General features: G+C 43.4%; 1 protein-coding gene across 10 annotated transcripts; it reads right to left on the bottom strand.

Moving 5' to 3' along the window:
- Nucleotides 1-1,116: 1,116 nt before the first annotated feature.
- On the bottom strand, nucleotides 1,117-27,771 carry TOP3B (DNA topoisomerase III beta). Of its 10 annotated transcripts, XM_073313725.1 has the most exons (19): nucleotides 27,681-27,764; nucleotides 26,467-26,593; nucleotides 26,129-26,292; nucleotides 25,162-25,293; nucleotides 23,984-24,090; nucleotides 15,110-15,184; nucleotides 13,969-14,165; nucleotides 13,326-13,482; nucleotides 11,974-12,087; nucleotides 10,455-10,545; nucleotides 9,951-10,105; nucleotides 9,581-9,686; nucleotides 8,897-9,043; nucleotides 7,986-8,159; nucleotides 6,913-7,041; nucleotides 6,271-6,420; nucleotides 5,012-5,112; nucleotides 4,213-4,414; nucleotides 1,117-1,639 (listed from the first exon to the last, which is right to left on the bottom strand). In XM_073313725.1, the coding sequence occupies exons 3-19, from the start codon at nucleotides 26,196-26,198 to the stop codon at nucleotides 1,158-1,160; spliced, it is 2,589 nt and encodes an 862-aa protein (XP_073169826.1). In that variant the 5' UTR covers nucleotides 26,199-26,292; nucleotides 26,467-26,593; nucleotides 27,681-27,764; the 3' UTR covers nucleotides 1,117-1,157. The 10 variants fall into 10 exon arrangements, with proteins under 10 accessions (XP_073169826.1, XP_073169828.1, XP_073169832.1 ...); XM_073313727.1 differs by lacking the exon at nucleotides 26,467-26,593 and having other exon boundaries at nucleotides 27,681-27,771; XM_073313731.1 differs by lacking the exon at nucleotides 7,986-8,159.

The raw sequence follows: 27,771 nt of genomic DNA, 5'->3' as shown, positions 1-27,771 counted from the left end.
AGCTACTGCTGCTCGGGAAGGTGGAATAATTATGCTGACAGGAGAGCCCTTATTTGGGGTCAAGGGTTCAGAAAATGCATTATAAAGACCAATAAAAACAGCACGGCTCTCCAGTGCCACTGGCTGCGGCTTGTCATTCTTCTATTGCCAGCAAATCATGCAACAAGCTGCTGTGTGCGTATTTCATGCTGGAATGCAGTTCTCAGTTTTAAAACATACAAGAGCAAATGCCTATTTTGAACTATGGTAAAAACCCAATATATTTATAAACATTTATTCATAGAGATTTATCTGACACCTGTGGCTTCTGCATCTGTGTTCCATATAAAATTTTGATGACACCCTGCTTTTGAACTCAATTAACCATTGTTAAAGCAAGCCTTTGGGGGGTACAGATGGCACAAACCCTATTCATCATCAGCTCAACAGGAAACTAAAATCTAGGAAACGATGATGGCAAATTATGTATGACGAGGGTCAGGTTCTGTACTATGCCTCTCAGAAGGTCAGTGCAGCTCTTAGGGACTGCTCTAATTTACCGTGGCTTTATCTGGCTGCCTATGAGCTGCTCTGCAGTCCAGAATTGCTGGAGCCCAGAATACTCTTACCAGTGATCAGTGCTGCTTTCTTCCTATTGCAGGTCGTGATTTGACAATTTAACAGCCCATCACCATTCCTCATTTTTAAAGACCCATCCTTAAAAGACACAAATGATCCTCATTTTCAAAGCCTCATCTTAAGGTTGCAAAAATGGGACAATGATCTTAATCAGCTCTTGTAGCTCTGACAAAAGCTACTCGAGAATGATACAAAGGGAGAGTTTAAGTCTCTTTTTCTGCCACGTACAGGTAATTCTTATTGGTAAGTTTCCTGTATTTTCCTCCTTCCCCTCCATGCACTGTGCCCAGATAAATGAACTCCAGTTCAAATTTTAAAAGGATTCAGAAGCATGTAGTTGGTCAGGACTGGTCACCTAGGGGCATTTTTTAGCATTTGCATTTGTGTGAACAACAATTAAGGTTGTACAAAGATCCAAACTGTTTTACTTTTCTAAAAAAGACAAAATGTAAATGATCAGTGATGTTTTTAAAATGCACTGAGAAGAAAACAACAACATTTTATACAAGGTTTAATTTTTAATAGATGTTGTGTGAGCATTATACAAAGTATGCAGCCAGAGCTGCCATTTTGTCCTTGGGTCTCTTTGGGTTGGGTCTCCCTCCAGGTCTCCTGCCCTTTCCTCTTCCTCGACCCTGCCTTTTCCCCTGTCCTCCACGGTGCATAGGGTGCCTCGTGGCTGCGTGCTTAAGCTCCACCAGGTCCTGGAACACAGGGTCACAGAAGACACAGCCTGAATGCTGTGTCTCGTCACCAGGGAGGGGAGACTTAGCTTTATTAAAATCCACATCCACAAGGGCCGCATCACATGACTCGCAGGTCTCTGGCGACACTCGCACCTTGTGGGCATTCTCAAAGAAATGCACGATCACATTGCATTTGTTGCAGGCCATCTTCCACTTGGGACCTGACGTGGGATCTAGCACCAGAACCCCATTCTCGCATTCCACACACTGCCCGATTCCAAGCATGCTAAGCGAGTGCTGGCATGTTGGGTGAGTACACTCGTTGCAGCCCATCCCTAGGGAAGAGAGTAAAACCACATCATCAGAAACTTTGTGTTCTATTTTTGCATTTTGCAGGAAATGTGATGTAGGATTTAAACAGAGCTAAATGTACTCTATATACCCTGACAGTCCTACGCACAATACAGTGGGTTAAGAATGGAGTCTCAGGCTTAACTCAGTCTTCTCAGCCCAGAAGTCTAACTGTGGAAACAAGGAGAATTCACTAGTTCTGGAGTAAGACACTCTTCCCCCCGCAGCTTAATAAAAAATAATCACCCAGTGATATAAAATTGGGTCCAAGACTTAAATAGGTAAGACCCCATTCCGATCAACCCATTAACATTCTGATGTTTGCTGTGGAACTACTCCATGGAAGTCAAGAGTGGAGCTTACAGTATCAGTGAATCATAGCTATGGCGGAGCTGAAGTAGGACATGCAAAGCTCTTGCTCTGCACTGCCGCCGTGATTGCTCTGAAGAGTTCTCAGTGTCAATGTACAATGAAGAGTAATGGAGAAATTTAGAATGAAAATACACTATGTCCCACTGAAAACAGATTTATGATGTCCACTTGTTGTCTCACATGGAGACTGTAAGCGGTTTGGAGCAGGGAACCACCTTTTATTGTGTGTGTGTTGTATTACCGTAGCACAATGGAGCCCTGATCCACAACCGAGGCCTCTAAGTGCTACCTTAATACGAACAAGAATTGTGATAATAAAAAACTGGCGTTTTAGCTAGAAGTCAGTCTCATCTCGGTACCCAGGCTAAATACACCTCCGACCCCTTCTTGTCTCTCGAGTGCACTCCTCTTTCAGGTATCAGGCTTTGAGCCACCACTTTGCCTGTGTTTAAAAAAAAAAAAAAAAAAAAAATCACACGATTCCCGCCCTCTCAGACCTGTCCCTGGGCTGCAGTCTCTTGTGTGCTAACCATGACCACCTCTGCAAGACTGACTCAGATTCAGTACCTGCAGATCCCTTTCCTCCAGGAGCTATAAATAATGGTATCTAGTGACCAGAGGGTCCTCTCAAAGAAAAGCATGGTTTATTTAGAACCAAAGCATTTCAAAGAAAAAGATCTTAAGATGCTGACCAAATCTAAACACGCCTGTCTTTCCCTTAAATTTACCATTCCTTTGAAGCCAGGGAAGGCCCCAGTTGTTTCAAACAATCCTCCAGAACTGTCAGTCTGTGTTCTCCAGGGACAGCTCCCTTCCTCTCCAGAGGATCTTTTATCTACAGCCATTTTGTTTCCTTCTTGCCTGCTTTTACAATAGTCTCCTATTAAGCTAGACCAATACATTCCTATGGGACCGCCCAGTAACCCAATATAACTACACAGTGATTATCTCACTGATCAGGTCACACACAGAATTCATAAAATTATTACACAGCAGCTCCACGTCTGCCACAATGAGATCAATTAAACTTAGCCTATTAGTTTGAAAGTTATCCTAATCGGAATGCTCAATAAGATGCATTGCATATATTGAGCGTTATGAAGGATACCCTGCATGTGCAGAGAGGCTGCTTTCTAATTTATTTTGATTTATAAAAGCAGCTGTGGTTGTCCATCCAATTCTCAGAGTACCCACTTTATAAGCTGAAAAATAATACATTCCTGCAAACGACAGTAAAGGAGTTTTCATATTAAAAAACATCCCACTCCACATTATGGGTGTTAGAAAAATGCTCTGTTTTTAATATAACTGGACAAATATGAGACTGTTAAATATGATATTTTTCAAATAAATTATTCATTTTGGGGAACTTTGACAAATATTTTGCCAACGCAGATGAACTTGGTGAAATTTTTCAAAGTAAAATGGTCAAAAACAACTTTTTTTTTTAACATTAGAGTTGAGCTAATAATGAACAAATTTTAAAAAGCTAGTGAATAAAAAGAATTTTAAAATTAGTTAATCCCCAAATTTCCCTGCCTTTAACTCAGCTTTACCAGCTCTAGCAAGTACCTTCTCTCAGCCTAAAGGAAATTCACAACAAGTTTCAAGATTAGTTCAGATGTTAAAATCAATCCCTGTAGACAGGGATTTATCAAGGAAATCCTGTTAGATTCTTAAATTCAGGAACAGCCAGAAACGTGACTGAAAAAAATAGTACCTTCCTACTCAACAGATCTGTTCCTGTGTATCTTTAAGTCATAGCCATTTACCTCACTGATGAACAATTTTGAAGAATTCCTTTTAGCACAGAAGAGCCAATAAAGTTGTGGAAGAACAAACTGGTTTCTACTATTCCTCATTAACTGAACTAAGATCCAATTGCAGAACCTTTGTTAGTGGTGATGAAGGGGCAGAGAGAAGGCCCCAGCTTGTTTTTAGGAACTTGGTTAGAAAAAGCACTTTTTCAGTTCTAAACTCTGCATATTTGATATGGAGCCTTTGGGAGGCAACAGTTCTAGACACTTACGATTTGGTTTTGAAGTTATTTAGCTGAACAGAATTTTAACGTTCATACCACTGACTGGGAATCTACTAAAAATGCCCCACAAAAGACCAAACAAATAATTGATTTTAGAATTGTTACAATGTGGTTGATCATTCCATATCTCAATGGAAACTCTACCTTTTTTCATGTCCCTGAAGGGTGGATGGTTGTAACAGTATGGACATAGTGGGTAGCTCTTTCCTCTGGATCCGGAAGACCACAGCACCAGCTCAAAGTCATCCAGGGGGCAACGCAGCTCTTTGTAGAGTTTGATGGTGCCATTCTGGGGAAGGCTGTATGTTTCATCACAGTGAGAACAGTGCAGACGGCTTGGCTTGGCCTGGAAATAGAATAAGAATCTCCAAATAAGCTACAAGAAAAGGAGTACTAGTGGCACCTTAGAGACTAACCAATTTATTTGAGCATAAGCTTTGGTGAGCTACAGCTCCGGGGACCGCTACTGGTCTCACACTGTCCACAGGCTGTGCCTTGATCAGAAGGACTTGGGCCCCCAAAGGGGCACCGGGGAGGGAGTCTTCTGTACGCCACATTTCCCACACCCCATTAAGTGAGCTGTAGCTCACGAAAGCTTATGCTCAAATAAATTGGTTAGTCTCTAAGGTGCCACTAGTACTCCTTTTCTTTTTGCGAATACAGACGAACACAGCTGCTACTCTGAAACCTGCAAATAAGCTACAGCTCTGATCCACTTTGTAAGGTTCAAAACCTCCAGTAACGCAACTGTTATTGCCACCTGGCCTGCTCCATGGGGAGAACCCCCTTTGGGCCTTTTGAGAAGCTCTATTACATTTTACAGGGAGCCATCTGAGACAAGATACAGATGAACCCAAATGTATTAAGGCAAAAAGATATTTTTAACCATTGATCTTCAGCAAGTAACTTTTGAAGTACAAACACAATCTCTAGGTTACCTTACCTGGATGTACTTCATAAAACGATGGCATTTGCCACAGCGAGAAAGAGGTTTGCCTGTGGCAGCTAATGGTGAAAAAGACACTTCCATCAATTCATCCATACCTGCAGAAAAGAAATTGCATAGGTTTTGGAACCCTACTGCTACCTTTTTCATAGTGAAAGTCACCCATCTCTCTGCACATAAAATCTGAGAAAGAGTCTGCTGGGCCAGAAGCAGACAAAATATTTAGTGATAAACATGTTATATCTGTGCACTCTGTTTGCAAAACAAATATATGTACTATAAAAGCTTTCTAAAAGAGCTGTAATAAGCATGCATAAGACACAATATATTTTAGCCAGTTTTAGTGTTTTGCTTCTTAATACCTACCACCATGCAAGCAGGTTACAGATTTCAAGTGCGACTTTGTGTATGCTGTTGTGATGGGGTGCATTCAGTCTTAGCAGCTCCCAGCTGGGGGCCCCGCTGTCCAACTATACCCCACCCCAAGAAGCAAGTTTGTCTACAGAGGCTTCTCCAAAGAGGCTATTTTGGAAACCACAGAGACCTTGGAGGCTTGAAGGGCTAGTAACAGCCAATCAGGACCCTGCTGGCCCAGATAAAAAGGAGCTTGTCTGACCTTAGCAGTTCAGTTTCTGGCTAGGAATAGGACCAGAGGGGCAAGGCAGGTTACTCCTCTCCAGCCAAATGAATGTAAGGAATAGCCACAGTTTGTTTTCTGGGTGCATTTTGCAAAGCTGGGTTTGCAGGGAGAAAGGGGACTTAGAACCTTAACCCTGAGATAAATGGTGAAGCTAAAGGGCCCAGGAAAGAAGCAGCAAATAACAGAATTGAGAAGTACATGGCTGTTGTTTATAGGGTTCTTGGGTTGGAACTCAGAGCAGTGGGTGGTCCTGGGTTCCCAACCAGCCACAGGTAAAGTGGCATAAATCCCAAGAAATGTCTGGAACTTGTTTGGGAGCCTGAATAAAGGGCTGAATTTAAAGGGCCCAGAGCTGGGGCTGAAGACCTTAGGCAAGGGCAGACAGACTGTTTGTTTATTGGACTCTAATACCCTGGAAGGGGTTCATTTGGACTTGGTGACACTATACCCTGACACTCAGAGGCACTCCAGAATGAGTGCCCTGTTAACAGATGTTCATTCAAGTTCTCTGTGTACCTAGTCCCTTGAAAGGTCTCCTGAAGAATTATGGATTCTCTCAACTCCTTACCAACAATTAGCCAGATTTTGGAGAACTTCAGGTGTGAAGGAGCCTTACCTGCAATAGAATCAACAAAGTAGTGAAACTTCCTTTTGAAGATATCAAGGGTGTGCTCCAGAACCTGCTGATAGTTTGCTTTCCCTTGAGCTATCAAGTTGAGTTGCTTCTCTACTGCACTGCGGATTGTAGGAAGCACCAGCTCGGCATCTAACAAAGTCAGAAAGACAATGGGGAAGCAGCTATTAAACAAGAAAGGAGATTGGCAGACAACAGGGTGGGAGCGGGGGCAGTGAAACTGTCCATCCACAAAGAGCTCTCAAATGAGCAAAGAAAGCAAACTGAAAAAAGGACAAATTTTTAGTGATAATGCTAGGGGTTTGCAGTAGCTTTTTAAGGTCTGCTACCTGATTTCTTCTCTATAAATCCTCCTGTCCCTAGAGATGCAGTCACTGTGCTTTTCCCTCTTCCCCAGGGGGGTGAAAAAGAGGCTGTCTCCAGACATCACTGCAGCTCAACATGTGATGGGGTGGGGGGGGGGACACAAACTGTGCACAGCCTAAATCCTATACTTCTGCAACAAGAATGAGCTCTACAGTCCGGGGTAGTGAATGATCCTTAAAATCCTGCGGTGTCCAGAGTTGGCCAGGAACATAGTTAAATGAGAAGAAAATGACAGAAAATAAAACAGCAGCAACTGACCTATTTTGTAGTAACCATGAACCAGAACAATGCCAAGGTTTGTAGGTTTTAATCTGCGACCACTCTCCACTGTGACATAGTTCCGCTGGCAGATATTGTTAATGTGAACTGGGATACTTGCATCAGTTCCTGTCACACACAAACACAACATCCTTCTTGAACACAAATTACAACTTTACATGCAATATTCTATTCTCTCTTCCCCTTTCCTGGTTTGTAAGTCAGACACTAACTCTCTCTCATGCCTTAGGCAAAGGCTAACATCCAGTTCTCCCCACTTTTCCACATCATTCTCCATTTCTCAGCTACTTTTTCCCTTTTTGCTTAAAAATTCATATGTTCTTTTCAAATCTACAGGAAAGACTTTTCAGTTACAAGAAATCTGCAACACGTACTTTGTTTTTAACTCTTCTGCTGCTTCCAGGGAGACTGCTATTATGGCAACAGCTGTCTCATTCTATGTTGTCAGCATATATATACATATACATATACACACATATATATACATATACATACACACACACACACACACACACATACATACACACACACACACAATGAATGAAACTCCACTAGAATAAGGAGGATAACTAGACCTTTTCAGCAGTGTGCAGTTCACTGTACTTAGGAAACAGTTTAGATAAAAAAATAAATATTATAATGCTGAAATGTACATGCTACATTAAGATACCAGAGCCAACATGTACAAAGCATGCTGTAAAGGCAGGAAGTCAGTCCCTGGATGGAGCGAGCACATACAATCTCTGGTTAATTGAGGAGTAACACTGATGGGGTTATGCAAGGAATATTGTTTGGTGCTCTTTGGACATAAGAGTAGTAGACATGAAATGAGAGGAGGATAGGAGAGAAGGAGGGAGAAATGTGCGGACAAATTCTTGAAGGCCACCTAAAAGATGCCAAGGACTTTGTGATTTGAGAGGAAACATAAGCCATCATTGAACATATTTACAGGAACACTAATAGGCCATTTCTGACAGAGAAACTTCAGAAGAGCAACTCCTTGCCCTCTGGGAGGAGTATTACAACATCATGTAAAGGAGACACGTTCCTACCAATGCCATGTTTCTCCATCAGAGTGATGAGTTCTGCTTCAGTCAGGTAATCAGGAGGATTGGTTTGTTTCTCCAGCAGTTTTACTTCACTGACTGGGAAAACATCTCCCTTCTCACAGTTGGGGAGGCTCTCCTCCAACGGGATGCTTTGCCAGGGCATAATCTCAGTGAACCCTGTAAATAAAAATAAATGGAAACTGGACCGTTCCACAACTTCCTAATTCTTTCTAATTCTAACTGGAGCTGTACTACACAAGTCAAGGCTGAGAAGCTGACCTAATGGCAGTTTGCACTGCCACACAGAAGATCATGGATACCAGACTAAGACGAGGCCGGAAGCATTAAGGAAATAACACAATGAACCTCTAGAAGGAGTTGCTTCCACCACCCAACATCAAACCCTCTGTGCTGATTCTGGAATGCTGTTGGCAGGCCCCAAAAGTTAGCCCTCCTTGGCTAGAAATAGAATGGCATGAGATCGAACTTCAAAGGAGCAAGAAGGGTTTTTTAAAATACCAAGTGTGATTAGGCAAAATTAGCACAAAGCCTTAAATTATTTCCTTTTAGTACCAACAATAAGTTTGCCTTAGCAAATATAAATAAAAGACTGAAGAGCATACAATCTGAAACAGATCAAGTCTCCTCCTGCATGCAGGGGCAGCGCTTTTTAGCATGTTGTGGGCACAACTGGAACAGAAATCCTAAAATGGGTCACACTGGGAAATCCAAGTGTGAGGATGAGAGCAAGAGTTGGTGGTGGTTGTTTTTTTTAATATTGCAAAAAAATGCTTTAAATTCCCCCACTCTCAAAGCCCTTGCTTTTATTTTAATTTCTCTTCAAATTTTTATTTGGGGGTAGAGGGAGAAGAAAGTCATAACTAACCAAACAGTTTTTCCCATGTTTTCCTTACCTGGTGAAATAACCATCTTTCCTACACAGGTAAAATGTTCAGGGCCAATAATAAAAGAAATGGTGGTTTGGAGATATTTGCAATCAGCGCAGACAGTGGCAATGAAATGTCTAGTGATATATTCATACAATCGCCATCCATCACCACCTGAAGACATACAACACCTTGTTACTCACATAAAACCAACTTATGTTGAACTATAGAATACTTGTTTAAAAAAAAGTTTGCTATAAAAACTTTACAGGAAAAACTGGCACTTAAAGTAAAACAAAATCTAAAAGTTCACCTATTTTCTCTTTTAAATCCACTCTGTCGAGCTTTGGTATTACAACGTACATGGATTGCCTACTGATCTTAAAGGTACTGTAATATACAGGCACACGAATGGTCTTTTATCTTTAGTTCTGAACTTGCTTGCCATTATGAGTTTAAGTCAATTTTCAACATTAATATAATGTATTTTTCTGTAAATTAATCTACTGTTCCTCATACTTCTATTTCAGCTTTTCAGGAGTTCCGGTGCAGTCACTAACTTTACTTTTTTTTTTGTTTATATACCAGAAAAGGGTCAGTGACTCAGTTTTTTCTGAAAATACCAGCTGGGGTTTCCAAACCAGCTCCAAGACCTCAGGTACCCAACCTTCTTGCAAACGGCTGTTTTTTTATAGTAAGAGTTGTGTGTACCTAGTTCTGCTTCTGTTGCAGCTCTCATTGGAGTAATTGGAGGATGGTCTCCTGCATCATGGCCTTTCCTTGGACGATTAACACCTTCTGACAGCAATGCCTTTACCTACACAAAATGAAAAGGAGAAAGCAGAAACAAGTTGATAACACATCCAGTCTCTACAGACTAATGTGCTTTTCAGATCAAATCCATAAGATCACAAACCACAGAAAATACAGTTACAAATTTGTATACTGACTACTGAGGTCTACAGACCATTAAGAGATGCTTGTGCTATTTGAGAGCATGGATTTCTTGATACTGTTTTCCCTAGACCACTGGCCAAGAAAGAACTTGTAAAGCATTTCAAATTTTGCTTCATACACTTACTGTTTCTGCCCAGTAAGGGTTATTAGTCTGCTGTCTCAAAGGTTCTTTCAAGTCAAAGTTTTCTGGATAGTGGGTTGTTTCTGTTCGAGGGTAGCTAATATAACCCTGAGTATAAAGTCGTTCTGCTATTTGCATAGTATGTTGTGGACCCATTCCTAGAAGAAAAAAAATAATCAGAGCTATGCAGAAGATTAATCTCTGCCACAGCAAACATTTCCCCATGACAGGTCTTAAATGCACTACTATGATGTGTGTATTTTCTACAAAAGCATTTCATGACCAGAATCTGCTACTTTACCCTACACTTCACTGCTGACAAATTCTCTAAAATTATAACACAATGATCTTATATTACATTGTAGCTAGTAATCACTTGCCTGCATTGCTAACAATGTGTTCTAAATGTGCTTCCTTTATTTCATGAGACAAGTCAGAACCCAACACGTTTTCTCTTGAGAACAGTTTTAAAACTGAAACGTTTATATCTCCACATTATCTACATACCCAAAGCAGCGCTGGCAACTCGTAACATTTCTACTGTGTTCAGCGCCAGTGGTCTCTGCTTTGCTTTCTCCTTCTTACTCACAGATTCTACCTTAAAAAACAGAACAGCATTTCCCCAGTAAGTTCTGATCATGTTTATTTCATGATACTAGCATGAGTTTCATAGTTCGTCTAAGAGCACTACACAGGCTTGTAGTATCTATTTTGTTTTATGCTCTGTGTCCCCCAAGTCCCAAAATATTTCTTATTTCAAGGAACTTTGATTGGTGGAAGTTTTAGTAAAGGTTGAAAACCTGGCCCTAAGGTGTCTTTGTGCTAGAGGCCAGTTTAGCCCCAAGGTTAGGGGATGGAGAGAGGTATCTTACTGACATCTTTACCACCCACTCCCTCAGCTGCATGTCACTTCAATCAGCTGATGATTCAGTCCTTAATCCAAGTATAGTATCAGTTCTAACTATAACCCACATTTTTAAAGGCTTCATCTACATTCTTGGAACACCTTGCTGGGTTTAAGCACATCAATCCAAATAGACCGTCAAACTAGTACTGTATAGAATGGAATTGGCAGTTAATTGGCTATACAGACCGTACCATACTATGTATGTATGACTTCTGGTTTTAGGTTTTACCAATAAAAACCCACTATACTAAAAAAACAAAAAAAAAACCCAACCAAAAACCTCCAGGTATTTTTCCGAAAAATACCAGAAATTATTACTTGTATCTAAGGGCTTGTCTACGCAGTAATGTGAACTACTGAGGTGTGATTTCTTAAATGCATTGATTGGTTCGTGTAGGCTCTGCTGGTGCACATGAAAGGTTCCCGGGTGCTTTAACGTAGTGCCGTTTGAAACGGTACTCTGTTAAAGCATACTAGGAAAGATTTACAAAGAGACTACTCTTTACAGTATATACAAACAGAAAGCCTGGAAAACCCCTATTTTTGGACAACTATGTAAAATTTAAAAATTGCTAAAAACAAACCCCCCAAAACAGAAGCCCTAACCTTACACACGACCAAGTGTTTCACTACAGGAATTTTGTCATATAAGTAATTCAATTCTGATTTATAAAGCAGCTCTTGGGAAATAAGTCTATTCAGCAAGGACAAAGCAGTACTTCTCAGGTTTAGTAATACAGACTTCTTCTCTAAGGGAAGCCGCCTTCCACCATGAGTGATGCCAACTCCCAAAGTCAACATTATTATTTGTATTATCGAGCGCCTAGGTGTCCCGTCCATGGATGAGGACCCCACTGTGCTAGGTGCCATTGGAAAGGGCCTTCCACAAAGAAGGCTACATGCCTGTAACATTAAAATGACGTGACCCACAATCATAACTCTTCTACCTTTCATTCTGCATGCACACTAAATGGAGCTAAAACCAAGACAAAAACGACATTTTATTGAATACCTTTTCTATTTCAGAATTAAAAGTACTATATAGCTATCTATATATATAAAACTTAGTACTTAAGCCATATGATATATGGCTTTACTTGTACTTACTACTGTTCTTACCTTTGCTTCTCTTGCCATCTTGGTTATGTTTAGGAACATTTGAGCAATCTCCCGATCGAACACCCTAACTCTATCCCACTCCAAAGTGAGAGAGCTTTCTTTTTCATGGTTCACCTACAGGGAAAAAAAAATAAAAATCTAAATGTTTTGTATTTAAGTACAGCTGACACACTCAAGCATTAACAACTTCTAGGCACAGTCTAAAGCCTCCTTTTGCATGGACTTCTGAGAAAAATGTGGATTCTTAGGTCCAGGGTTGTAGATGGCCTAGCTGGAGTTTCAAGGTCTGGTTAATAAGTTTCATCGTTCTTGCAGAGCAGCCAAATAACTGAAATATTGAACAACAGATTTAAAGTTCCTTAGTGATTGTGGGTGTTTTAAATTACATGGGATAGGCAGCAGATAAATCAAAATAGTTTGTTAATATAGATAACTATTCCATTTGTAATTATCTTAGACAGAGATGACTAATACAATTCAGGTTTAAAATCCTGATCATAAAAATAAGTATCAACCTGCACCATCCGGGTAAGGATGCTAATAAACTTAGGCTCTCGGAGAACAGAAATCAACATTTGATGTTGACATTCAGGAGAAGCATATCATGCAGGACTGGAAACAAGGAAACAAGAACTGACACATTAGCTTTCATCTTTTCATTTAAGATATAGCAGTCTATTAGCTTTTTATAATCCTGCTACTACTTTTTAAAGAAGTCAATGTACACACAAACACAACTTTTTGGTTAGTTCTCAGAGCTTCAGCACCAGCAAGGCTAGTGAAACTGGTGTGCGCTACCAAAGTATTCAGAGGACTCACCTGGCAATTAGTATACCATGTGTTACACTTGCTTCAAAGCTCCCAGGCTCAGCACTGTGTGTTTGGCAGGCTAATTAAATCACGTATTGACTACAACTAGAAAACCAGTGCAGGGGAATTGGTCCTGCTTCGAGCAGGGGGTTGGACTAGATGACCTTCTGGGGTCCCTTCCAACCCTGATATTCTATGATTCTATGATAGGGGCTTACTTACCTGAAGCAACCCATTTTGAGTAATCATTCTGGCTGAATCTAAGTTTAGACTGCTAGGATTCAAGAAGGCTGATAAACTGTGCATATAATCACTTTAAATTAAAGCTGACATCTTTGAATCTGTGCCATGAAGAGTGATCACATGCATATAAAATTAATAAAAATCCATCAGTTCTTTACACTGTAAATTATAGGCAATCTGAATTCTAGAGAGCTGTCACAAATATATAAGTTAATACACAGAGACAAAAATAAAAATGAATTTTACTGATAAAATGTGCACTAACAAAACAGACAACTATGAATGGCATAAAAAGTTACCTTGGCTTGCAGCACCCAATAAGTTTCAGGTTTGAAAGACTGGATTTTATCATGTCTTTCTACACAGAATCCAAGTGTCGGGGTCTGACATGGCCCAAAGGAGATGAGTGAGCTGTCTAAATTGCCATATTTCCCCTGAAAATATTTAGTTTGAAACCTAAGGAAAAAATATTGACAAAATTGTTTAAAATTTTTTGTATGTTAATAAATTCTATTCCCTTCAAAGGGTAAATTTTCATAAACTTACATGGATACATATCAATGTAACGACACACAGAGCTTAGAATATTTTTTCAAGAATGACCAAAATCTTTAATAGTCAATGTAATAAATAAATAAATAAATAAATAATCCTTCCACATAGGATCCTGCTACCTCTTGAAGAGACTGGGAAGGGAGACTGAGATAGAAGTCAGGGTATACAACATTTTTAGAGCCTGGTTCAGGAAGACTCCTTAGCTAGAGAACATATATATCAGAACTGCAATGGACAATCAGTGGCTCTCTTTCATAAGAACGGAAAGAACAAATTTCACAAAAAAGTTAAAATTAAAAATAAAATTAGGGTTACGGTTTTAATTAAAAAAAATTATATGTATAAACTAGGTAAACAACGATCAGCACAAGAACAATCCTCTGTTACCTTGTAAATGCGCAGCCAATTCTCAGATCCAGCTCCTGGCGGGCATCCACTGACAAAGCCTCATTTCGATTGGGTTCTCCCAGGGAGTTCATAGCATTGCAGATGTCTGTGTCGGTAATGGAACTGAACTTTGCTCTGTAAACTGTCTTTTCAGTGCCACGAGGTTTATTCATAACAGGAAGAACAGCATCAAGAACCTAATGGAAATAGAAGCATGTGTTAACAATCATAGGAGGCAAGAGTTTTCGTGTCTGTGCATCTCTCTAACAAAGATTACACAGAATAATAGCCAATATCTTACCACTTTCTTCCCACCAATGAGATTTCATGCTTTTCCATTAACACGCTGGCAAGAGCAGTATTGCTCATATATACACATTAGAAACACGTTAAGGAATAAGCACATCATAAGCACTTATTTACTAGACACCGGCAGCTAGTGAAAGTGAAGAACTATTTCTAGACAAGTGCAAAAAAGAAGTACCCATGGGATTTTGTTTGGCAGAGTTCACAGTATCACCCTGCAAAAGTTTGCCAGCTTCAATCTGAACCAACCTTTTAAGGCCTCAAAGACAATTCAGTCATTATGACAGGGCTAAATAAAGCTGCAGATGAACACAATTTTAATAAAACAAAACATAGCAAAATCCACTAATGTAGTGTTAATCGCAGCTGCAGGATAGGTACAGAAGTAAGGCTGTACAAAGTGACACATTATATCCTTTTGTGGAAAAATTGTTAATTTTAATTCTATACCTATTGTGTACCAAATCCAACTCTCTTGTGCACTTTAAGGTGGCCTCTACAAGCTAAAATTTCTACCTTCCCAATTAACAGAGCACTGTGGTGGCCAAGTTTTTACAAAGACAATAAAACAACTATTCCAGCTGTGAGATGTAGAAGGACCTTCACCACAGATAAACAAAAGTTACAAGACTGATTTATGATTTTCAACTAGTGCCCTAGATGTTGAAAATCCATGAGTTATTCACCAAGTTATTCCATGCCTTAAAAATCTACTAGCTTAATTTGTGTAGCCTTTAGTACATATCCACAAACTAGTAAAATGCCTGGTAACACAATGTATAGTAAAACCTACATATGTTATGGTTTTATAATAAAATAGTAATGAAAATCTTACCTCAAAACAGATGTTTTCCCCCTCCTTATCACAATCCAACCATAAAACAATGTAGTCACAGCCTCTTCCTTCCACCTATAAAAGAAATTAAAGCTTTCCAACAATTGAAAAGCAACTTCCTTCTGCTCATAACTCTTTCAATGTTAATATATTTATCTTCTGCACTTGTGAATTCAAATACCAAACTAGTGTTGAAACAGGGACGTTATTTGGGGGAAGGGCTGCAATAGAGGGGAAGGAGTATAGTGGCTAAAGCATGGAACTGGGAGCCAAGAAACCTGGGACCATATTCTCCACCTTCCTTCCTCCCTCCCCTTTTTCAAAAAATCCACCTGAAAAAACCCAACTTGTTCTGTGAATCAATATAGTTATAATGAACACACACTGGTGTATGATTGTACCGTACCTTTAAACTAGAAAAATCTCAGAGCAAAGAACTATTTATTTGGGATCTCTCAATGACTCTACGCCTCAACAGCTTCATTGCAGCTGGATTCTATTCCTGGCTCTGCCACAGATAGCATGTATAACCTTGGGCTAGTCCTTTAATCTTCCTGTTTCCACATCTTTAAAACTGGGATACTACTATCTTATCTCACAAGGAAGTCATAACGCTTAATTCATCATTTGAAAATACACTCAATCCTCAGAAGGACAGAAATGCAAATTGTTTTTATAGGATTTCCAAAAAGTATTATTTTGTAAAAGGAACCACCCCCCCCCCCCCCACACTGCACATTCAGCAATACAGCTACCTTCTGGAGACTGCATCGGTGAGGAGTGATAAATAAAGGACATAACTAGTTTTAATAAACAGCTCACTTTCCAGGGCTTATGTGCGCTACAAATAAAGTGAATTGTGAAATGAATGAATTGTGTGCCTGTTGTAAAAAGTGACACATTAAGGGTCAAATTCCAATGGCAATGGCAAAACTGAATTCAGTGGGGCAAGGATTTAGCACTAACCAAACAGCCACTTAACAATAAAAGAGAAGGCCTGGTGGATTAACAAAGAGCTGCCTCCTGTAGTGAGGAAAACTGAGCCCTGGTCTACACTATGAGTATAAGTTAGATTTAGCAGTGTTAGATAGGTTTAGCCCTGCACCGGTCCACACTACGAAGCCATTTTTTCTTTAAGGGCTCTTAAAACGGGTTTCTGTACTCCTCCCCAACGAGTGGATTAGCGCTGAAATCGACCTCACTGGGTTGAATTTGGGGTAGTGTGGACGCAATTCGATGGTATTGGCCTCCAGGAGCTATCCCAGAGTTCTTTATTGTGACCGCTCTGGACAGCACTCTCAACTCAGATGCACTGGCCAGGTAGACAGGAAAAGCTCCACAAACTTTTGAATTTCACTTCCTATTTGGCCAGCATGGTGAGCTGATCAGCACAGGTGACCATGCAGTCCCAGAATCACAAAAGAGCTCCAGTGTGGACCGAATGGGAGGTACTGGATCCGATCGCTGTATGGGGAGATGAATCCACGCTATCAGAACTCCGTTCCAAAAGACAAAATGCCAAAATATTTGAAAAAAAATCTCCAAGGGCATGAAGGACAGAGGCTATAACAGGGACCTGCAGCAGTGCCGTGTGAAACTTAAGGAGCTCAGGCAAGCCTACTAAAGAACCAGGGAGGCAAATGGCTGCCCTAAGTCAGAGCCCCAGACATGTCACTTCTATAATGAGCTGCATGCCATTCTAGGGGGTGCCCCTAGAACTACCCAAGCCCTGTGCGTGGACTCCGTCAATGGACTCTCACGCAACAGGGATGCGGATATCGGGGAAGAGGAAGAGGAGGAGGTTGAAGAACAGCAAGCAAGTGGAGAAACCGTTTTCCCCGACAGCCAGGAACTGTTTCTCACCCTGGATCTAAGTACCCTCCCAACCCACTGAAGGCGGGCTCCTGGACCTAGAAGGTGGAGAAGGGACCTCTGGTGAGTGTACCTTTGTAAATATAATACACGGTTTAAAAGCAAGCGTGTTTAATGATTAATTTGCCCTGAAGACTTGGGATGCATTCGCGGCCAGTACAGCTACTGGAAAAGTCTGTTAACGTGTGTGGGGATGGAGCGGAAATCCTCCAGAGACATCTCAATGAAGCTCTCCTAGATGTACTCCCAAAACCTTTGCAAAAGGTTTCTGGGGAGGGCAGCCTTAATCCATCCTCCATGGTAGGACATTTTACCACGGCAGGCCAGCAGCATGTAGTCTGGAATCATTGCGTAACAAAGCATGGCAATGTATGGTCCCGGTGTTTGCTGGCATTCAAGCAACATCCATTCTTTATCTCTCTGTGTTATGCTCAGGAGAGTGATATCATTCACGGTCACCTGGCTGAAATAGGGGAATTTTATTAAGGGGACCTTCAGAGGTGGCCGTTCCTGCTGGGCTGTTTGCCTGTGGCTGAACAGAAATCATCCCCGTTGCTACCCACGTGGTGGGGGGAGGGGTGAAGCCATCATCCCAGAGAATTGTGTATGTGGGTGGGTGGGTGGGGTGTTAGTTCGGTTTGTGCTGCACGTTAACCCGAAAAACCGCAGCCCCTCCTTTTCAATGGCCAACCCATTTTAAAGGGCCAATCCAATGGGTGCTTGGTATGTGAAATGAGTGTGCTGCTGTTTGAAACCATTCCCACACGTTAGGAAGGTTAAAGAAGCCAAAAGACTGGCTTACTATGTCTGTCTGCAAGCTGAATTCTGTTGCCTGCCGGCCCTGTGTGTGTGTGACCTCTCACACCAAACCAGCAGGCCCTCGATATAAGAGGCAAAATGCGACCTTGTAAAGAAACCACACGTGCTATGTAATGTTAACAGTTTGGTTCACCATGAAAGAGTCTACCCATTGTTCTCTAAAGTGTCTCTTTTTAAAAGACTAATCTCCCTTTTTCCCCCTCCCACAGCTGCAAATGTTTCAATACTCCCCCTATCATCTCTGTCCCAGAGGCTATCAAAGATTAAAAGCCGAAAAAAAATGCACTCATGATTAAACGTTCTCTGAGCTCATGCAGGCCTCCCACGCTGGAAGAGCCCAGCACAATGCGTTGAGGGAGACGTCAGAGTCCACGAAAGCACAAAATGAATGCAAGGACAAGAGGGACGAGCGAGAGGAGAGGAGGGATGAGTGAGAGAAGGAGGTGGCAGGATGCAATGTTGAGGCTACTGGACGATCAAACTGATATTCTCCGGCATATGGTTGAGGTGCAGGAAAGGCAGCAGGAGCACAGACCGCCGCTGCAGCCCCTGTGTAACCAACTACCCTCCTCCCCAAGTTCCATAGCCTCCTCGCCCAGATGCCCAAGAATGCAGTGGGGGGGCCTCCAGCCACCCAACCACTCCACCCCACAGGACTGCCCAAGCAACAGAAAGCTGACATTCAATAAGTTTTGAAGTGCAGTGTGGCCTTGTCCTTCCGTCCTCCCCCACCCCATCCGGTGCTTCCCTCCTCCCCCTCCCCCACCCCCCCAGGCTACCTTGGCAGTTATCCTCCCTTTGTTTGACGAATTAATAAAGAATGCATGAATTTGAAACAACAATGACTTTATTGCCTCTGCAAGCAGTGATCAAATGGGGGGAAGAGGGGGTGCTTAGTTTACAGGAAAGTATCTCACAGATATTGTGGAGCGCGCAGCAAGCAGTAATAACAATGGGAATATTGGTTTCACTGAGGTCTAACCAAGTCAGTAAACTGCGCCAGCACGCGTTTAAACATCCAAATGCACATTCTACCACCATTCTGCACTTGCTCAGCCTATAGTTGAACAGCTCCTGACGACTGTCCAGGGTGCCTGTGTACGGCTTCCTGAGCCATGGCATTAAGGGGTAGGCAGGGTCCCCAAGGATAACTATAGGCATTTCAACATCCCCAACGGTTATTTTCTGGTCTGGAAAGTAAGTCCCTTGCAGCAGCCATTCCCACAGATCAGAGTTCCAAAGATACAAGCGTCATGTACCTTTCTTGGCCATCCTATGTTGATGTTGGTGTAACGTCCCTCGTGATCCACCAGTGCTTGCAGCACCATTGAAAAGTACCCCTTTCGGTTTATGTACTGGCTGCCTTGGTGGTCCGGTCCCAAGATAGGGATATGCGTTCCGTCTTTTGCCCCACCACAGTTAGGGAATCCCATTGCAGCAAAGCCTTCTACTATGACCTGCACATTTCCCAGAGTCACTACCCTTGATAGCAGTAGCTTAGTGATCGTGTTGGTTACTCGCATCACAGCAGCCCCCACAGTAGAGTTGCCCACTCCAAATTGATTCCTGACTGACTGGTAGCTGTCTGGCGTTGCAAGCTTCCAGAGGGCTATCGCCACTTGCTTGTGAACTGTGAGGGCTGCTCTCATCTTGGTATTCTTGCGCTTCAGGGCAGGGGAAAGCAAGTCACAAAGTTCCATGAAAGTTCCTTTATGCATACAAAAGTTTCGCAGCCATTGGGAATTGTCCCAGACCTGCAACACTACCTCCCACCACTCTGTGCTTGTTTCCCGGGCCCAGAATCGGCGTTCCATGGCATGAGCCTGCCCCATTGCACCAGGATGGCCAAACTGCCGGGACCTGTACTTTGAGAGGTGTCCATGTCCTCATCACTCTCCTCACCATGCTATAGTCGCCTCCTCGCCTGCTTTTGCGAGTTCTGGTTCTGCATATACTGCATGATAATGCACGTGGTGTTTAGAGCTGTCACAAGTGCTGCAGTGATCTGAGCAGGCTCCACGCTTGCTGTGGTATGGCGTGAGCAGGAGAGCAGAGTGGCAGTGGAAGCGGCAGGTGGATGACGATGCTGACAGCAATATGACACCCGCACGGAAAAGGGCGTGAAACGATTGTCGCCCGTTGCTTTCACGGAGGGAGGGAAGGGTAGGCTGGCAGCAGTCGGTGCTGCTGGCTGGGAGAGCTATCCCTCTGCCAATATTCCAGGCAGGACTGAATCTCCATTAGACAAAACTTGAAGAGAATGACCTGAGTCACTCCCATTTATGTGCAGGCGCCCCCTACAGACCTCACTGAGGTCCGCCAGGAGCACCCACGTCTGCCCAGGCGCCCTGACCAACCTGACCAAGGCTGTCCAGAGCACCCAGGAGACAATGAGGACGGCTACCAGTCGTACTGCACTGTCTGCTGCCACAAAGCAATGAGCTGCTGCTGTGTAGCAATGCAATCCCATGTCTGCCAGCACCCACGAGACGTACGGCGACGGTGAGCTGGGCAGGCTCCATGCTTGTCGTGGTATGGCATCTGCATGGGTAACCCATGAAAAAAGGCGCGAAACGATTGTCTGCCATTGCTTTCATGGAGGGAGGGAGGAAATGGGGGCCTGACGACATATACCCAGAACCACCAGCGACAATGTTTTTTGCCCGATCAGGCATTGGGATCTCAACCCAGAATTCCAATGGGCGGCGGAGACTGCGGGAACTGTGGGATAACTATCCACAGTGCAACGCTCCGGAAGTGGACGCTAGCCTCGGTACTGTGGACGTACTCCGCCGACTTAATGATCTTAATGGTTTTAAGTGGGGACACACACAACCGACTGTATAAAATCATTTTCTAAAAATTCGACTTCTATGAATTCGACCTGATTTTGTAGTGTAGACATACCCTGGCTATGGCTACGCTACAGCTTATGTCAGTATAAGTTATGTTGCTTAAGGGCATGAATAAGCCACCCCCCTTAGCGACCTAAGTTACACCAATCTAAGCACCAGTGTGGACAGTGCTGTCAGTGGCAGAGCTTCTTCTGCCAACAAAGCTACTGCTACTTGCAGTGGCTGGAATAGTTAAGTCCACTGGAGAGCTTTCTCCCATTGGCTTAGAACAGGGATCTCAAACTCAAATCACCATGCGGACTAATACATTGGCCCGAGTGCCGCATCACTGACACCTTTTCATACAAAGTTACAAAAGCCCCCTCCTCTGCCTCAGGCCCTGCCCCTACTCCACCCCTTCCATGAGGCCCCACCTCTGCCCCACCTCTTCCCCGTCCCCATTTCAACCTCTGCCCCAACTCTGCCCCTATTCCAACCCCTTCCCCAAATCCCCAGCCCCACCTCTTCTCCACCTCCTCCCTGAGCACGCCATGTCCCCGCTCCTCCCCCCTGGAAAGTCCTAAGCACCGCCAAACAGCTGTTTGGCGGCGGGAAGCGCTGGGAGGTAGGCGGAGGAGTGGGGACGTGGCGTGCTTGGGCGGGGCGGTGAGGAGCAGAGGGGGAGTCGGTGCCTACGACAGGCTGCAGGAAATAGCTCCGCGTGTTTGAGACCCCTGGCTTACAGCATCTGCCCGAGCAGCGCTACAGCGATGTATCTGAATCAGCTGTGCTGTTGTAAGCCCTACAGTGTAGCCATAGCCCCAGAGCTGGGAGCACACTCCTCTACCTCTTCCCAGATGGTATTCGAGCACAGTGAAAGGCACGACTCCCAAGATATGGGTGATAAACCAGCAGAAAAAAGTCCAAGTGTCAGGTAGTGAAGAACTCGAGAAGACATTTGGGGGTACTCAGAATCAGAAGGGATTGTTGAGGTCACCCTGCACAAAGTAATTAGGCTGTGGGAAGCCAGGGTGGGATTATGCTTGTAGGCTGGCTACTGGTGTCAGAGTGCTGAACCATAACAGCATAGCATTAAGACATCCAAATTTACAACGCAGGGGGTGAAAGAGACCATTATTGGTCTGGGTGATCTCCCAAGTGTTACAGATGGCTACAACTCAAGTAGTAACATATTTCAGACTTTGAGAAACCACCTGCTTTTCTGGGGACAGAGTTGGAGAACATGTTACAGTGTTGTAAAGGACATGGTACCCTTCTAAAATCCAAAAGGAGAAGGAAATGGTTGGGGGTAGACAGATTCAGTTCCCACTATTAAAATGAAGCATTGTAGAACCTCACTAGTTCACACTAATGGCCAGGAGACAAAGATATGGAATTTTGTTAATTAACTGGCAGCGAACAGCAGAAAAAACAAGGGTAATGCATCACAAAATGCTGTTTTAATTTTTTATTCTTCGCATTAGTAAATCTTCTGTAGAAGATTTGGAAAAAAAATTTAGTAATACGAGATCTCATATAAGCTCTCTGCTATTAAATCTTTGCTGACACGGAGGACAAACTGTGACTTTAGCAATAACTCTAGGGTGTAAGGATTAGCACGTTTCTATTTCAATCGGTTTAATAAATAAAGGGAGAAAACAAAAATATTAAAGAAAAAAGAGCACCCTGAGTCAAAACATTTACAGTTCAAGCCTCAACCCCCCGAACTTTAAGATAATTAGCGGTGGGAAAAACATCTTTCATTGCCAAAGGATGAAAACTATGCAAATGGCCCTCTAGAAACGAGGATGAGGAGGAACATGAAAGATGGGACTGGTAGTCTCTGGAATAAAAGTGTATGGGAATTAGCAGCAGTGGCCTTGGATTCATAGATTACAGAGCAAGAAGGGACCACTGCGGCCATCTAGTCCAGAGGTTTTCAAACTTTTTTTCTAGCTGAAGAGAATTGTTGATACCTAAGACCCAATGGAGTTGGGGCAGGTGGTTGGGGTGCAGGAGCGGGTCAGGGCTCTGGGCTGTGGATTAGGGGTTTGGGGTGCAGGAGGGCGTTCTGGGTTTGGGGGGGCAGGAGTGTGGGACTGGGGTGCTGGCTTACCTTGGGCAGCTCCCGATCAGCAGCGCAGCAGGAGTTCTAAGGCAGGCTTCCTGACTGTCCTGGCACTGCGGACCTCGCTACGCAGGTCTGGTTCCTAGGCAGAGGTGCACAAGCGGCTCAGCACAGCTCTCGCCCACAGACACTGCCCCCGCAGCTCCCGGCTAATGGGAGTGCGGAGCCAGTGCTCGGGGCAGGGGCAGCGCACAGAGCCCTGTGGCTCCACTGCCTAGGAGCCAGACCTGTTGCTGGCTGCTTCTGGGGCACAGTGCAGTGTCAGAACAGGTAGGGACTAGCCTGCCTTAGCCGGGCAGCATCACCGACAGGACTTTTAATGGCCTGGTCGGCAGTGCTGACCAGAGCCGCCATAACATTCTGTGACCCATTACTGGGTCGCGATCTGCAGTTTGAAAACCACTGATCTAGTCTGACCTCCTGTATAACACAGGCCATAAAACTTCCCAAAACTATTTCTTACAGTATATATCTTTTATAAAAACTTCCAATCTTGATTTAAAAATTGTCACAATGGAGAATCCATCATGACCTTTGGTAAACTGTTCCTATGACCAATTACCCTCACTGTTAAAAAATGTACACCTTATTTCCAGTCTGAATTTATCTAGGTTCAACTTCCAGACAATGGATCATGTTATACCTTTATCTGCTAGACTGAAGAGCCCATTGTTAAATATTTGTTCCCAATATAGGTACTTATAGACTGTAATCAAGTCACCCCTTAACGTTCTCATTGATAAGCTAAATAGATTGAGCTCCCTGAATCTAGCACTACAAGACACGTTTTCTAATCCCTTAATCAGGCTTGTGGCTCTCCTCTGAACCCTCTCCCATTTAGCAACATCCTTCTTTAACTGTGGACACCACAACTGGATACAGTATTCCAGCAGCAATTGCACTAGGGCTAAATAAAGAAGCAAGATAACAAGGGAATCTCAAGCAGGAGTAGAGAGGTTATGTACGCAAGGATTGCATTTGCCCTTGAGGCCACAGTATTACATGGGAGCTCATGTCGAGCTGATTATGCACGGCGATCCCCAAATCTTTTTCAGATTCACTGTTTCCCAGGATAGACTCCTCACATCGTGGATGTAAGGCCTATGTTCTTTGTTCCTAGATGCATACATTTAGTCATGCTTGTAGTCAGAGAGAACACTAACCATTTAATTCCACCCCCCACAAAAAAAACAACTTTAAAATACATCTCATAAAGAGTACCTGTAAAAATTTCACCATAGTCAATTTGGGGTTAGCTTCTTTCTTTTCTGTAGGGGCTTTGCTAAAAAGTTCTGCTGGATCCACTTTGTCCCAATTGTTATATTTTCCTGAAATGGGAAAGAGTAGTATCGGGCGTTCTAAATACCTTAAATGAAACACTTATTGTACAAACACATGGCTTCAAAGTGTATCATAGTATGCTGTCTTCAGAAATGGCATTCTTTAGGAAAGTTCAGTCCTTCATACTCCTCCACCAGGTACCATAATGACCTCTAACTTTGATTTATATTAAGATCAGTAATATTTTAAAAGGGACATCAACTAATAACACATTTCTAAGGGAAATTTGTTTTGTAACACATTGCTATAACTGAAAGATTAGAGGGAGGAGAAAAAAGGCTATTTTTCTCTATTTCCGCAATTTACTCACTTTGAGCATTTAACAGTCCTTTATGCATAGACAATTTCATTGTTTCTCCTATATAGTCAGTTGGGTCCCATTAGCTTGTTTCATCTTCCATATCTCATAGTCTTTGTTGATTGTAATTTCTAGCACTAACATGGTGCTGTACATCTTCAAAGCACTGTGCAAACTATTTAATCCTCATAACACCTGTGAGGTAGTTAAGTATTATCTTCATTTTACAGATGAAAAAACAGTTGTCAAATGACAATCCCAACGTCACAGAGCGAGTCAGTGATAGAGAGAACATTAGAAACCAAGGAGTTCCTAGTTTCCAGTCATGTACTTAAGCCACTACACAATGCCTTGAATATTCCATAACACATTAGACAGTGCCCTTTTAATAATATTTTACGTTTATAAAGTACCTTCCATTCAAGAATCTCAGTGTGTTTTACAAACTTGAGCAAATTTAGCCTCTCATCTCCCCATTTACAGATTAAAATAATGGAGGCACAGAGAAGGTAAGCGACTTGCCCTCGATCACACACAGTCTGTTGCAGTGTCAGGCATGAAACCTAGAGCTTCCGACTCTAGTCCCATGTCTTAACCCGAAGGCTATCCTTCCTTTCACCCTCCTTTCTCTTATCCAATTTTCACTGCAGCACTTACTCGGATTTTACTGTCAGAGTTATCTGTGCAGCTATTTAAAAAAACAACAACAACACTGGTGCAAAAACTGCTCAAATTCAAACAGACGACAGACAGACACTACCTATGAAATCCAGAGTCATCACATGACCACACACAGATGTCATTTTGAAGTGGACACTCTGCCCTATGAATGATCCAGTGTACTCATGTACAGAGCATGCTCCATTCAGCCCTTTATGGGAGGACATGTTTCCTGTTACAATAAAAATAATAATTATTAACAGGCACTAAAATACTGAAAGTAATCTTGTTTCTTGCATCATGAAATTCACTCTTCCCTCTGTATCTCAACTCAGATTTCCCTGAAACCCTTTTCCACTCTCTAAACAAGTTTCTCTCCTGCCAACTCCCACCCTTTGGGCCTTTATTAACACCCTTCTGTTTAACATACCCCAAACTTCCTTCCTCTCCTCTTTCAAAAATTCCTTCTGATAGCTCAACTTGTCCTGGGGATCAAGATAAGTATAATGAACACACTCTTCTCTATATATGATCTGTACTGTACCAGCTCATACCTTTAAGGCAGAATAGCCTCAGAGCAAAGGATCTGCTATTTATTTGGCATCTCTCAACAACAGTACATCTCTATGTACAGTAAAAATACTACATTAAATAACAAAAGCAGACTCCTGTAACAGAGGCTGCTACTTTATTTTTCAATTTTATGGTTGTCTGAGGTTACGAGAAAATGGAATGATATAGAAGAGCTCTATAACAACCTTTTAAATTCTGAGTGCCATGCTGCTTCCTCATGATCAGCTGTCTGCAGCTGGCAGCCAAGATTAACATTGGGAGGTAACAGCTGCCCAACAGCATCCAAGTTAGCTGTCCAGGGTTTTTTTTTAGCTCCCAACTTCCCTGAAGTCTAGTAGTCTTTGTAACGTGCAGCGATTAGTAAACTGCTTCACTTCGAAGCAAAGCCATACGCTTATATGTTCTAATGGATTTAGTCCCTACAATACAAATATACTGTTTGTCAGAAAGACAAACAAAAAAGGCTGAAGAGATTAGCACATTTTCCATCTTACCTCTTGAGAGGATCTTGGCTATAGACTGAGCCAGAGAAGGCTTCTCTGCAACCATAAACACGGTCTTCATTTTCAGTTGAGGAATTCAAAGGGCTTCAGGCCTTAATCATGGGATTTTAGCCTAGCATAAACTATAGTTTGTTCTCACTGTGTTATCCTTCAATCTAAAAACAAACAAACAAACTAAAACACAACAGTTCTAAATTAAATGAAAGCATTTGTGGAAAAAATGCTATACAAAAATGTGCCAACAATACACATTTTTCTGTTCCTAATTATTTTCAAATAGCTATTCCTTTACTCTAGGATTGTCTTTAGGTACTCCTCTGGTTACTTACCAGTGGTATCAGCATTTCTATTAACATGCAGAGGTTTATAGCTTGACTAAGAATTCACTCCAGGATGAAAGCTGCCATAGTTTTCCAACCAGGAACTCCTCTGGGGGCTACAGACACTTTTAAATGACTGGAGAAAATAGAAATTTCCATTTTCAGAAGCCTACTTTAAAATTCTGTGATTTTTTTTTCACCCATCAAATACAGCTCTCCAGGATGGATGATCCGTAATGGGAACTAGCTTTCTTAAACACTGTTTTTTCAAGTCCAAAACAAACTAAGTAGTTCTCTCATTCCCCATCCTCCTCTCCCATGTTATCTAAACCAGTGGGTCTCAACCGGGGTCCAGGGCCCCTTCAGGAAGCCTCAAACAGGTTTCAGGGGGTCCACCAAGCAGGGCCAGTGTTAGATTCACTGGGACCTGGTGCAAAAAGCTGAAGCCCCGCTACCTGGGGCTGAAGCCCAGGGTCCTGACCCCTGCCACCCAGGACAGAAGCCAAGGCCTGAACAACTTAGCTTAGTGCAGGCCCCAGGCGGCATCAGGCCCCAGGCAATTGCACTGCTTGTTCCTCCCAAATGCAGGCCCTGACTTTTCTATGCAGAAAGCCAGTAGCACAGGTGGGCTGTGGAGTTTGTACAGCATGTTGGGGGGAGGGGAGGGGCTCAGAAAGAAAAAGGTTGAGAACCCCTGATCTAAGCCACAGTCCGACCCCCCCGGGCTCTGGGTTCCTCTCGTCCGAGCCTCCTGAGCCACGCCGGGATTTTCACGACGCTAATTCCACAGGAAACCGATTTCACTTAATCGTAAAGCGACTGGGAGGCTCGCAGTCCCCGGAGGGCAGCGGAGGCGGCTATCGCACCGCCGTGGTGACACCAGCGCTCACGGCCGCGGTCACCTGGGCCCCGGGGACGCCACGGGCCCGATCCCGCCGCCGAGATGCCGCACAGGGAGCGCCGGGCCCGGCCCGATCTCACCGCAGGAGCGGGGCCCTGCCGCGGCCCGCCCCTAGGGGGCAGCCCCCCGCCCGGGGTACGCTCCCAACCTGCTCGGCCCAGCAGCGCCCGGCCGCTCCCGCGGAGACACCCTGACAAGGCGAAGGGTCCCTGTGCCCCGGTCCCGGCTGCGGCGCTCGACGGGCCGAGTCCCGCCGGGGCGGTACCGGGGTCGCCCCGCCAGCCCCTGACCCAGAAGGCGCCCCCCGTAGCGGCACGCTCACCGGCCCCACAGCCGCCGTCCGCCGCCATGGACACCGCATCCACCGCCGGGTCACACGGCGCCGGAAGCCGCGGGGCACTGACACCTCCCCC

The sequence above is a fragment of the Lepidochelys kempii genome, chromosome 15, assembly GCF_965140265.1.
Source record: "Lepidochelys kempii isolate rLepKem1 chromosome 15, rLepKem1.hap2, whole genome shotgun sequence".
Classification (NCBI taxonomy): domain Eukaryota; kingdom Metazoa; phylum Chordata; order Testudines; family Cheloniidae; genus Lepidochelys; species Lepidochelys kempii.
The sequence above is the reverse complement of the archived record's forward strand: the minus strand, read 5'-3'. Positions and strand labels throughout refer to the sequence as shown.